The sequence below is a fragment of the Saccopteryx bilineata genome, chromosome 1 (assembly GCF_036850765.1).
Source record: "Saccopteryx bilineata isolate mSacBil1 chromosome 1, mSacBil1_pri_phased_curated, whole genome shotgun sequence".
Classification (NCBI taxonomy): domain Eukaryota; kingdom Metazoa; phylum Chordata; class Mammalia; order Chiroptera; family Emballonuridae; genus Saccopteryx; species Saccopteryx bilineata.
Genome location: NC_089490.1, coordinates 347,635,538 through 347,649,534, shown reverse-complemented (window position 1 = coordinate 347,649,534; position 13,997 = coordinate 347,635,538). Strand labels below are relative to the sequence as shown.

At 42.5% G+C, this 13,997-nt stretch overlaps 1 protein-coding gene across 4 annotated transcripts in view; it reads right to left on the bottom strand.

Annotated features, from left to right (window-relative positions):
* The window catches only part of FAM168A (family with sequence similarity 168 member A), a 213,368-nt gene that overhangs the window by 64,739 nt on the left and 134,632 nt on the right, over window positions 1–13,997 (bottom strand). For all 4 annotated transcript variants that reach the window (XM_066250439.1, XM_066250433.1, XM_066250434.1 and 1 more), the window contains exon 2: window positions 7,602–7,689. In XM_066250439.1, coding sequence (XP_066106536.1) covers window positions 7,602–7,671 — 70 coding nt within the window. In that variant the 5' untranslated portion in view covers window positions 7,672–7,689. The remainder of the gene's footprint in view (window positions 1–7,601; window positions 7,690–13,997) is intronic.

The following is a 13,997-nucleotide window of genomic DNA, read 5'->3' as shown; positions in this document are numbered from 1 at the left end:
GTTATTTATTATTTTTATTTATTGCTTTTAGAGACAGAGGAAGGGAGAAAGGGAAAGAGAAAAGGAAGGACGGAGAAACAGGGGAAGAGAGGGAGAGGTGGAGAGAGAGAAACATCAATTTGTTGTTTCACTTATTCATGCATTCATTGGTAGTTTCTTATATGTGCCCTGACTAGGGATCAAACCTGTAACCTTGGCAATTGGGACAATGCTCTAACCAACTTAGCTACTTAGCCAGGGCATATATGGAATTATTGTAAGAGCCTCCTAACTTACCCTCTAACCTCCATTTTCTCTCTCCCCAATACATATTCATCATACAGAGAGATCTTTCAAAAATGCCAATCTGTCCATCATGCCTACAATTCTCTGGTGGTCAAGGATCAAGTTCCAAATTTCGGAGCATGGCATGAGGACCCTCCATGTCTGGCTCCTAGCCATCTAGAAGTCCTATTTCCTTTCTTTTCAATCCTAGCTGGCATTTTACACTTCACCACCACCCAACACACAGCTGTTCTAGCACACTCCATTCAACTGTTAAGTTTCCATGTCACTGTCCAGGCTGTCCTCAACCCCTGAATTGTCTTTCCCTTGTCCTTCATTTCCTTACCCAAAAAGTCTTCCTTGACCTTCCTTTCTCCAGGCTAGGTTAGGGGTACCTTCCAGCTACTCTCATAGCTGACTTTTCTTAGAGTCCTTATCAAATTATATTTCCATGTTTCTCAAATATTCATGCCCTAATGTGGTGGCTCTAGTATCAAGTCCAGTGATGACCCTGTAGTTGGGGTGTTCTTTGTCCTTACATACTCTAGACAGGGGCTTCTACTTGAGTTTTCCTTGTCCAAACCTACTCCCTGATCACTATGCCTGTGGCTGATGCCATGAGTCTGGCCAAAACAGACTCACCAACTAACCACCATTGCCCTGTTGACTCAATTCCCACTGCAGAAAAAGGGGTTTTAGATTAGACATAGGCTCTAATCCAGGGATTAGGAACCTTTTTGGCTGAGAGAGCCATGAACACTACATATTTTAAAATGTAATTCTGTGAGAGCCATACAACAACCCATGTACGTTATGCATTAGCCAATAAAAATTTGGTGTTGTCCCAGAGGACAGCTGTGCGGCTCCAGCCACTCGCAACCATGAACATGAGTGGTAGGAAACGAATGGATTGTAATACATGAGAATGTTTTATGTTTTTAACATTATTTTTTTTATTAGAGATTTGTCTGTGAGCCAGATGCAGCCATCAAAAGAGCTACATCTGGCTCGCGAGCCATAGGTTCCCAACTCTTGCTCTAATCTTAGTTTTGCCATTTCAAAATCTGTGAATTCAGGCAAGATATTACATAGGGTCCTCGGGTTATGACATAGTTCTCTGTTCCTATAACAGTGACGTAACCAGAATTTTGGTGTAAGTCGAAACATACCCTAGCCTAAGTCACTTACCTATCCTACCACAGTTGTAAAATCATAATCTAGAACACAAAAACACAACTAAGCCACAGAAAAAGGACATAAATATACTGTACCGTGCACGGTACTATACATTGTACTGTATATTCTTCTGCCAAACTAGTTCAACCACGTAGTCTAAAAGTACAACGCTAACAGTGTAAGCTAAAACATTCACATCTCAAAATTTTTAAAAGTTTTTATGGGAGTGAGCATCATAAACTCGAAATGTCATCTGTCAAGACTGTAGTAATCTGAGGACCCCTGTACTTCCATTCACTGAACTTCAGCTTCCTCTTTTCAGAGTTGAGCTGATAATAATGCTAATAATAAAAAAATATTGTTATTATGCTAAGCACTTTACACATGGGTGTCATATAATTCTCACAACTCCTTCATGAGGTAGGTTCTACTATTATTTTTGTTTTATAGATAAGGGAACCAACTAGAGAAACTAATTCACTTGCCGAAGCCATTTTGGTAGACCATGGGCTGGTTAACCCCATACTCATTCCCAACCCATTCCGCCTTTTGACTACTGAGGCTTGAAAGACTAAACATGCACTTTCCCAGCCTTCCTAGCACTTAGAAGTAGCCAGGTACTCAGTTCTAACCAATGACATATACACAAAGGGAATTCTGAGAATGTCTTACTTTTCTAGTAAAAGGATAAAAACTACTGATGTTCCCTACACCCTTTTTTCCTACCTTGATCACAGACATAATGCTTACAGCAACAGAGAGAAAAGTTGAGAGTCAGGGGACAACTGTCTTGAAATCACTGTCCCAATATCAATACCATTGGCCACTGACCTCTATACTTCTATACCCCTATTAGTTTAAATTACCATTAGTCAAGTCTTCAAGTAGCATCTTCAGGCACTTTATAAGTGACATAGAGTAATCAAATGATGAAGCTAAGATTCAAAACTAGGCAGTCTTAACCATTAAGCTATATGAGAAACACCAGCACTAAATATGGTAGGGAATAGGTATGCAAATGGTGAACGATTATGATAATATATATGACTCAGCCTTCCTCCTCAAGGAACCAAGCTCCTCTGAGAACTCAGGACAGTCAGTGTACTAACGTCACAACAGAGCTGTTCAGGAACTGCAGCCAGCCCTCTTCACTGCATTTCTGAATTTGGTTCTCCCAGCTCAGGGTCCACCCTAAGGAGGGATGAGGGAAGGAAGGTCTTGGAGTCGGGTCTTGGTTGCTTTCCCTACATATCCCATGGTACCACAAAGATCCAGATGTCCTGCCATGCAGACGTAAGATGGAACTTCAAGGAACTCAGCATAAACACAATCATGACAGCACTTATGGCGTCAGTGAAGCTCAAGCTTCTCTCTGGCAGCCAGAGACCTTTGGAGGTAATAAGAAGTGTGGTTTTGTAGCTTAAACAAGAAGGACTACTGATTTTTTTCTGCCTCTTTTCCTGCTGAGAGCAGTAATAGTAAAAATCTGATTTAGACACTTAAATTCAGGTACCTCCTCTACCAACTGAGCAATTTTCAAGTAATCACACTTTTGATCTTACCCAACATGAGTCTTTTAAAGCCAATTTTGGGGACCAATTATTTAGTTTTCCTAAGACGTGCAAGAAAAAAGGTAGAATAGTTGGCCAGCTTCCTGAAAACTGTAACTTCTACTCCTGTGCCCTGGGTTTAGAGCTGCCTGCTCACTGACCTCTGACTCTGTCTTAGAAGGGACCGGCAACTCTTGTCATAGCTGACAAATGTGTCATACTGGACACATGACTTCTCTTTCTAAAGCTATTTAGATCTCTAAGGGATTTCCCATAGGAGTTTAAAATTCATGAATACAAGGTTTCTAGACAGGCTCTTAGAATTGGGAGAGAAGAGAAAACCTGTTCAATGAATATTTGCTAGATGGCACAGCAGTCAAAATCATCTAGGGCAGCTGTAAAACAGACTGCTAAGAACCACTTTCAGAGTTTCTGACTCAGCAGGTCTTGGGTAGGGCCCAAGAATTTGCATTTCTAATAAACTCCTAGGCCTGGAAACTACACTCAGAAGACACTACTGTAAGGTATAAGTCAGTGAGTCACTGAGACTTTGGAAACCCACAAATGGCCGCTTTAAGATGTTGGGAAAGACTCTCCAACTCTAAGAAGAGATTCACAATACCATGATATTCATCTTGCTTAAGCTTTTTAAAAAACAAACTAAACAACACAATCCTCTTCAATACCACCTCCCAACTCCTTAAAGCCAGAATGACATGTTTGCTTCTACAGTTTTCTCTTTAAGAACCAGATTCCAAATGCTTCAGGATATTGAGCATTGTCTGTAGGTTTTCAGAAGAGAAACTCTCCTAGGAGCTCTATGCAATACACTCTGGAAGAAAAGACAAGCCTACAGCGGAGGTTCACCAATCTCATTAAGTGTGCAGAGACTACTTACCACTTAGCTAAAGGGGAAAAAATTAAAAGAATGATTCTCCATGTTTGTCCACAATACAACTGTGAATGGGTACAGGGATGGAGAAGAGAGAGGGTGTGCGTGTACACTGGGGGCATGGGGAGACAAACAAAAACCAGATAATTCTGATACCCATTATAGAAGCTTAGGAGCTATCAATGGGTTACAGGTGAATTGAGACACTGTCTCCTTAAGCTCTATGGTGTCTGGGATAGAAGTGGGGCACAGGAGCTCCTGGGCAGCCTTGTCTATTTATCCAGAGTTCTCTACAAATATCACTCTTTTCTAGGTGAAAGCAATGGCTTATAGCTAACTGTGAATCGCTGCTTTAGAGAACAAAAACATTTATTCCAAACTCTGAGGTCAATCTGCTAGAGATTTATCAACCCCTGAAAAGGCTTCATTATTAAGGGCCTAATCATTTAGTCATTTATTCAGCCGATAATATTCAACCAAGTAATATTCATTGAGAATATGCTTTGTGTTAGGCACTTGTTAAGTACTGAGGACATAGTGAGAGCCTGCAAGAACAACTCTTGTTACAGAAATATAAACAGTTATAAGGTAACAAAAAAAGACTACATGTAGCTCAATAGTAAGAGCATTTAGACTTGATTCTAGTTCCACTACTTTCTGGCTCTGTTTCCAAAACACTGTGCATGGCTGACAAAGCATGCTAAACAAGTAGCAACCATTATTGTTAATTATAGATATCTATTATTAACCATTCATAGGAGAAACAAACTTACTCTGCAGTGTATGTGGCATAAGAAGGTGGCCTCTAGCCTGATCAGGCTGTGACACAGTGGACAGATCATCAATCAAACTGGGATGTGGAGGACCCAGGTTCGAAACCCCGAGGTCGCTGGCTTGAGTGCGGGCTCACCAGCTTGAGTGCAGAGTTGCTGGCTTGAGCATGGGGTTGCTGGCTTGAGCGTGGGATCATAGACATGAACCCATGGTCGCTAGCTTGAGGCCAAAGGTCGCTGGCTTGAAGCCCAAGGTCAATGACTTGAACCCAAGGTCACTCACTCTGCTCTAGCTCCCCCCGTCAAGGCACATATGAGAAAGCAATCAATGAACAACGATCATCTCTCTCCCTTCCTGTCTGTCCCTATCTATCTGTCCCTCTCTCTCTCTGTCTCTGTCAAAAGAAAAATGGTGCCCTCTTTAACCAGGCATCCTTTTTTTTCAAGCTCAGGATTTCTTCAATTCCTACCCCCAAACCCTATGATTATTTGGGAAGTGAAACTCCAGGTAGCAGGCTAATTGTGCCTCCAAATGCCAGGGTGTTGACTTCAAAAAACACAAAAGGCCCTAGCCAGTTGGCTTAGCAGTAGAGTGTCAGCCCAGTGTGTGGATGTCCCAGGTTCAATTCCCAGTCAAGGCACACAAGAGAAGCGACCATCTGTTTCTCCTCCCCACCTCCTCCCCCTTTCTCTCTCAGCCATGACTTGATTGGTTCAAGCACACCTATCCTGGGCACTAAGGATGGCTCCGTGGAGCTTCCACCTCAGGTACTAAAAATAGCTCAGATGGGAGCATGGCCCCATATGGGTAGACCACTGACCCCAGATGGGGGTTGCCAGGTGGATATTGGTCATGGCACATGCAGGAGTCTGTTTCTCTAACTCCCCTTCTATCACTTGGAGATTGAGGGTGCGTACACACACACACACACACACACACACACACACACGAAGTTTCAGCGCTAGTAAAGTTGCTAATCTCAATTTCCTAGTCTCCCCTAGGGCCCAGGCCTGCACAAGAAGTTAACTTTTTGGATAGGAATAGTCACTCCAATCACAGACCCAGTTTCATTCTGATTATCTTTGTCTTATCTAAAAAAGCTTAGGCAGGCTCACCAGCTTGAGTGTGGGATCATAAACATGACCCCATGGTTGCTGGCTTGAACCCAAAGATTTCTGGCTTGAGCAAGGGGTCACTGGCTCAGCTGAAGTTCCCTGGTCAATCAATGAACAATTAGGCAACTTCCCTAGCCTCCATCTTGCACCTCCATCTCTCTTTCTTTCTTTCCTCGGGGCCAGGGAACCTTGCCGGGCGGGGTGTGCGCTCTGTACTCAATAAAGCCGTTTATTATTCCACAAAAAACAAACAAAAAAAAAAAAACACCTCTTATAGATCAATTATGTCCTTAAAGTTTCATTAACAAGTGATAGATACGGTAGGAGTTATTTTTCCTACTTTTATAAAGGAGAAAACAGAGACCCTTGAAAGTAAAGTAATTCGTTCAAGTTTTTAGTTAGAGCCAGAGTCAGGACTCAACCTCAGGCCTTCTGACTTCAACTGGGGGGGGGGGGTGGCAGACGAGTGTGCTCTCCCCAGTACGGTAAGCAATAGACATCACTCCAGTGAGAATCTATGAAGCACAGCCAAAAGCACTTCTAGTCCTTTATCAAGATCCCACCAGTTTTCAGCTGTATGTATCCAGAGCCACTAAATTACATCTCCATTGACTAAGAATCATAAGTAACTAATATACAGAAAACTATATTAAACTAAGTGTATTTACAAAAAAAAAAAAAAAAAAAAAAAAAAGGAACTCACTCACTGGTGGTAGCTATGGCTATCCCTACCCTTTCTTTTCTTTTCTTCTTTATGATTTTATTTTTTAATTTTAGAGAGGAGGGGAGAGAGAAACATTTGTATGTGCCTTGACTGGGCAAGCCCGGAGCTTCAAACCAGCAACCTCAGCATTCCAGGTGATGCTCTATCCACTGTGCCACCACATTCATAGGAGGATCCTTGTGAAAAGGCTTTTATAGCCTTCTACTGATCTTGCCAAGAATGTCAGGAGCTCTGGGGCAAGAAACCTAGGGCTGAAGGTACTGCCACAGCAGGAGAGGGTTCTGAGCTTACCTCATCCTCCCTGTTTCTTCTGAACCTTTCGTTAATACCAGGGATTCCAAGATGGTACACAAAAAATTGTGTTCAAGAAGAAGAGAAGAACCACTATCACCCCAATAAATTCAATAAAAAAAGGGAAAAAAGCAAAAGAAAGTTTAAGCAAAAGTAATAGAGCAATACTATTGCTCTCATTTTATAGTGAGAACAGAGGCTCCAGAAGGTTAAAAAATTGCCTAAGGCCAAGTAAGGGAGAGAACCTTCCCCAAAAAGGGCTGTCTGAACTCTGAGCTAAATTCTTAAAGAATATGGTGAAGCTGTCAGGGAACAACAGCATCCCAGACATAGTGACAACATACACAAAGGCAGAGAAGTAGATAACAGTTTGGTGTGCATTTCAGGGGGGAAAAAATCAGCCTTCACAATCAGCAGGCCTGGGATTAATTTATTTTTATTTTTGTTAATATTTATTTTTGTTTTGCATTATAGTCTTTGTGATTATGACTTTCTCATCTGTGACAGGGTGATAAGCTGTACCATGTAGAACTGCTTTAAGATAAAAGTGCCCAGCACAGGGCCAGGCCCATGGTATATACTCAATAAATAAATGTTACCTCCCTTCCTTTCCCCTACTTGACCAATTCAATAATCCTTAGTCTCAATAATGTCATTTCTATCTCTACTAGACCCCAGGCATGTCTTCCAAGTTTGCAAGCTTTACTAAAGCTTTTGGAGGCATAGTACAGTATACCAAAGGTCACTCAGCAACTTATTCAGTAATACCCTTAACCACCATTTCTCAAAATGAGAGCCATTCTCACCCCACTTACCTGTGTAAGCCATGTTCTTAGGGTTGCCATAAGGAGCCCCAGGCTGCACGGGGCTATAAACAGGGTTCATTGTGGAAGACCGAGGATCCTACAGAGAAATAAAGAAAACAGCATTGATTATTAATTGCTTGTTCTCGCTCATTTCAGCTTCCTCGCTATAATCTTCAGTTTACACTTATAGAGAAGCAAATGCTACAGAAAGAGGACATAACAAAAAACGATTTGGGCCTGACCTGTGGCGGCGCAGTGGATAAAGCATCGACCTGGAAATGCTGAGGTCGCCGGTTCGAAACCCTGGGCTTGCCTAGTCAAGGCACATATGGGAGTTGAAGCTTCCTGCTCCTCCCCCTTCTCTCTCTCTCTCTCTCCTCTCTCTCTCTTTCCTCTCTCTCTCTCCCTCTCTGTCTCCTTTCTAAAATGAATAATAAAATAATGTCCTTTAAAAAAAAAGACTTGTATGTACTTGGCCCCATGCTAGACACTTCTATTTCTACAGATGAAGATACTGAGAAGCAGAGAGGAGATAAGACTTGCCTCATGTCACCCCAGGTGTTTGGCTTTCAGTTCAGTGATGGTCCCACTTATCCCAGATGACTCTCACTAGCATACTGTGTGACATGGCCAAATCACTTCCCCTCTATGGCCTTCAATGTGATGATGCAAAATCAATTAGTTTAGGCTCTACAAGATCCTAATTCTAAGAATGCTAGCCAGGAGCTGGAAAAGGGTACACTTCTGTTCACCAGGGAAGCTTGAGTGTTTGATGATAAGAATACAGACTTCTAGAAGAAAGAGTAGCAAGTGTCTCTCATGCACTTTTTGCAGCACTGGAAGAGGACAAGATACTAGCTACTAAAGGCTTTAAAGGGGGGGGGGGTATTGCCATTGATCATTTTAATGCAAACAAGAAAACACAGCTGAGGCCTCTTTCAAAAGTTATTCAAGGAAAAGAAACTTGGAAATTTGTGTGCAGTAAATATCACCTGCACAAGTGCTCTGTTAATTATCTTAATAAAGCACAGTCTCTGTTCTGATTAACAGAAAATCTGTCATTAAGCTCTATTATCCAGCCACTTTGTCCCATCTTGTATAAGGAAACATCTTTGACACACAGGCCAACATATGTTTGAAAATGTGTCTCCAACTATATTATTTACAGTTCATAAAAACCAAACAATTCCCTCCTAACTAGGCTCACATGATAGATGGGCAATCTTTTAGGTCATTAACTTCTCCTATAGCACCTCAGGATAGAAACAGTCAAATCTTAAAGACAAGCAGTCCACAGCTGGCTTGATGACAACTGCTCTGCGATTAATCAGTCTGTCCAGGGCTCTATAATGAGAGGTGGAGAAAAGATGGGTTCCCAAGGAAAGGAAGCTGAGGGGGTCAAAAAGGCAAAAATAAAAATGTCACTGGCCAATTTCAGAGGGTAGAACTTCCTGAAATGTATCCAATGTGCAGCTCTGGCAAACCACCCCAGGGCAACAGGCTACATTAAACTACCATAAGTTGACAAACTGAAAGTAGAACTGAGGATAATAGTTATAATAGTTAAAGGAGATATATATATATATCAGCACAACTTAAGGAAAAAATATTCTTACAGCCAGAGTTATCCAAGAATACAACCCAGTAATACTCTAAATATAAGGACTCTCTTGCCAGGTTACTAAGAGAATTAAAAGATATCACAGATGTTAAACTACACTGCAAACTGGAAAGTGACATGCAGATGTAATTGATGATGGCAATGATGTAACAACGCACAGAAGACCACCTGTGCCTGGATTCACTTTCCTGCCTTGGCTCTCTTGTCTATCCAACCAGCTCTCTGCTAAATAAGCCAAGGTAAGGAAGACTGTTAAAATGCTAAGCAGCATAACTGGTCCTGTAAACGTCTGAACACTCTATTCTGCTGAGTGGACAAAGTATGAAGTTGCTTTTCATAACCAAAGAAATTCATCAGCTTTGAAACGGGTCTCCTGCTGCTCCAAAATGAGAGGGCCCCAGTCTCAGAAAGAGACCTGCCTGGGCAGTACTCCCCAATAGCATCGATTCCAACTCCAGCTAATCACTGACAGAAATAAGGTCTGCCAGGGGCTCAAAATGTGGAATAAGAACATGACAGCCGACCTGTGGTGGCGCAGTGGATAAAGCGTCGACCTGGAAATGCTGAGGTCGCCGGTTCGAAACCCTGGGCTTGCCTGGTCAAGGCACATATGGGAGTTGATGCTTCCAGCTCCTCCCCCCCTTCTCTCTCTGTCTCTCTCCTTTCTAAAATGAATAAAGAAATAAAATAAAAATAAAAAAAAAGAACATGACTGCCACTTTGGGGGAGCTACTCATAGGCAGACAGTGTTGCTGGTTTTCAAAGAAAGGTCAGCCTTTTACAACAGAACCCAGACACTGTTAACAGTCTCTGGGGCCAACTAAAAATAAGCAGAATGATCACAAGCTCTAAGATTAGACAGATTTAGGTTCAAATCCTGCAACTACCACATTCCAAATGTGGGACCACAAGCAAGTCCACTAACTTTTCTAAGACTCAGCTTCCTCTAGCCTCAAAATGGAAAAGAATAACACATACTTTGTAGAGTTGTTGTAAGATTTATTTTTTAAAAGACAGGTTTATTTAGTAAAACTTACCCTTTTTAGGTACACAGTTCTATGCACCTTGAAAAATGTATACAGTTATAAAAATGTCACCACAAATAAGATGCAAAGTATTTTCATCACCCCCAAAAGTTCTTTCATCTTTGTAGTCAATACCCTCCCCCAAAACTCCAAGCCTGTGGCAACCACTGAGTGAGGCTAAAAAAGGGCAAGTGAACAGTCCAAGGTCACAAAGCAAGTATGGTACAGGGTCAAGACTAGCACCCCAAATGAATCAAAACCCTAAATGAGAGAGCTAGAAAGATAAAATTTTTAGACGAGAGAAGAAAATACAGGCATAAACCTTCATGACCTTGGATTTGGAAATAGTTTCTTAGATATGATACAAATAAGAGCAAATAATCGAAGAGTGGAGGGTAAACTGGATTCATCAAAACTAAAAGCTTTGCCTGACTAGGCAGTGGCGCAGTGGATAGAGCGTTGGACTGGGATGCGGAGGACCCAGGTTCGAGACCCCGAGGTCGCCAGATTGAGCGCGGGCTCATCTGGTTTGAGAGAAAAAAAAAGGCCCACCAGCTTGAACCCAAGGTTGCTGGCTCCAGCAAGGGGTTACTCGGTCTCCTGAAGGCCCGCAGTCAAGGCACATATGAGAAAGCAATGAATGAACAACTAAGGTGTTGCAACGCACAATGAAAAACTAATGATTGATGCTTCTCATCTCTCCGTTCCTGTCTGTCTGTCCCTGTCTATCCCTCTCTCTCTCTGAAAAAAACAAACAAAACAAAACAAAAAAACTAAAAGCTTTTGTGCTTTAAAGGTACCATCAAGAAAGTGAAAAGAGCCTGACCAGGCAGTGGAGCAGTGGATAGAGCATCGGACTGGGATGCAGAGGACCCAGGTTCAAGACCCCGAGGTCGCCGGCTTGAGTGAGGGTTCATCTGGTTTGAGCAAGGCTCACCAGCTTGAGCCCAAGGTTGCTGGCTCAAGCAAGGGGTCACTTAGTCTTCTGTAGCACCCCTCCCCCCCCATCAAGGCACATATGAGAAATCAACCAATGAACAACTAAGGAACCACAACGAAGAATTGATGTTTCTCATCTCTCTCTCCCTTCCTGTCTGTTCCTATCTGACCCTCTCTCTGACTCTCTGTCTCTGACACACACACACACACACACACATATGAAAGTGAAAAGAGCCCTGGCCAGACAGCTCAGTTGGTTAGAGCATCATTCCAATACGCCAAGGTTGCTGGTTCAATCCCCAGTCAGGGCACACACAAGAAGCTATTAATGAGTACACAGATAAATGGAACAAGTTGATGCCTCTCTCTCTCCTCCCTCCTTCCTCTCTCTCTCTCTTTCAAATCAATGGGGGAAAACATTTAATGTTTCTTTAAGAAAAAAATAATAAAAAGCATTGGCAAGGATGTGAAGAAATTGGGCCTGAGCTGTGGCGGCACAGTGGATAAAGTGTCAACCTGGAACGCTGAGGTCACCAGTTCAAAGCCCTGGGCTTGCCCAGTCAAGGCACATACAGGAGTTGATGCTTCCTGTTTCACTCCCCCTTCTCTCTCCCTCTCCTCTCTAAATGAATAAAGTCTTTAAATAAAAAAGAAATTGGAACCCTTAAACAATGCTTGCGGGAATGTAAAATAATATGGCCACTCCCCCAATAAAATAAATAAAATAATACAGCGACTTTGACAAAAGTCTGACTTCCTCAAGTAGCGCCATGGCCTCATCTCAGGCGCTGAAATGGCTCAGTTGCTGAGCAATAGAGTAGCATCCCTGGATGGGTAGAGCATTGCCCTATTTGGGGCTTGCAGGGTAGGTCCCAGTTGGGGCACTGCAAGAGTCTGTCTGTCTCCTTGCTTCCCCACCTCTCACTTTAAAAAAAAAAAAAAAAAAGAGTCCTTGGAACTATGATAATAGTTCAGACAAAAGATGATGTAACTTGAACTAGAGGGCAGTAGAGATGAGAAAGGTAGAGTTGTCAGGCCCTGGTGATTGATTAGGTCTGAGAGAATAGGAAGAATTTAGAATGACTTCCAGGGTTTTGGCTTAGGTAGATAGAAACTCTGAGACAGGCAATACAAGATGGAAGATGAGCTTGGGGAAAGATGGTGAATTTACTTTGGACATGGTGAGTTTGAATTGCTTATGGAGTTCAGGAAGAAATGTTAAGGAAGTAGGTGGGTGAGTAGATGAGTACTGTGTTATAATTATTTTGAGACATGTGAATTTGGAAGTTACTGGGTATTGTGTATCATGAACTAATCTCAACAATCACTAACTACATTCTGTCTCTATAGATTTGCCTGTTCTGAACATCTCTTATAAACGAAATCACATAATATGTGGCTTTTTAAAAATTATTTATTTATTTATTTGTTTTAGAGAGGAGAGGGAGAGACAGAGAGAGAGAGGAGAGGGGAGGAGCTGGAAGCACCAACTCCCATATGTGCCTTGACCAGGCAAGTCCAGGGTTTTTTTTTTGAACCAGTGACCTCAGCATTTCCAGGTTGACACTTTATCCACTGCGCCACCATATGTCAGGCATGTGGCTTTTTGTGACTGGCTTCTTTCACTTAATGTTTTTAAGGTTCATCCATGTTGTGGCATGTATGAATACTTCATTCCTTTTTTCCCTTCTTTTCTGAGTTAGAGGAGGGGAGACAGACAGACTCCTGTGTGCACCCTGACTGGGATCCACCCTGTAACCCGTCTGGAGCCAATGTTCTGTCCATCTGGGCCCATGCTCACAACCGAGCTATTTATAGCACTTGAGGCAGAGGCTCCATGGAGCCATCCTCAGCGCCTGGGGTCTATGTGCTCACACCATTCAAGTCATGGCTGCAGGAGGGGAGGGAAAGAGAGAATGAGAGAGAGAGAGAGAGAGAGAGAGAGAGAGAGAGAGAGAGAGAAAGGAGGGAAAAGGTGGAGAAGCAAATGGTCACTTCTTCTGTGTGCCCTGACCAGGAATCTTACCCAGGACTTCCTGACGCTCTACTGCTGAGCCAACTGGCCAGGGTCCCAAGAGGACTCTTTCCCCCTAACCCACTCTAACTAACCCTTAATATTCTTTATCAAAACTAGGCTGGATAATGGCATTACTCTCCTCAAAAGCCTTGGGAATAAAACCTAAACTCCGCCTGACCAGGCGGTGGCACAGTGGATAGAGCATCGGACTGGGATGTGGAGGACCCAGGTTCGAGACCCCGAGGTCGCCAGCTTGAGTGCAGGCTCATCTGGTTTGAGCAAAGCTCACCAGCTTGGACCCAAGGTCGCTGGCTTGAGCAAGGGGTTACTCGGTCTGCTGAAGGCCAGCGGTCAAGGCACATATGAGAAAGCAATCAATGAACAACTAAGGTGTCACAACGAAAAACTGATGATTGATGCTTCACATCTCTCTCCGTTCCTGTCTGTCCCTGTCTATCCCTCTCTCTGACTCTCTCTCTGTTTCTGTAAAATGTAAATAAATAAATAAAATAAAAAATATTTTAAAAAAACCCTAAACTCCTTCACATGGTACACAAGATCCTCTATGCCAGGGGTAGTCAACCTTTTTATACCTACCACCCACTTTTGTATCTCTGTTAGTAGTAAAATTTTCTAACCGCCCACCAGTTCCACAGTAATGGTGATTTATAAAGTAGGGAAGTAACTTTACTTATAAAATTTATAAAGCAGAGTTACAGCAAGTTAAAGCATATAATAATAATTACTTACCAAGTACTTTATGTCGGATTTTCGCTAAGTTTGGCAGAATAAATCTTTATAAA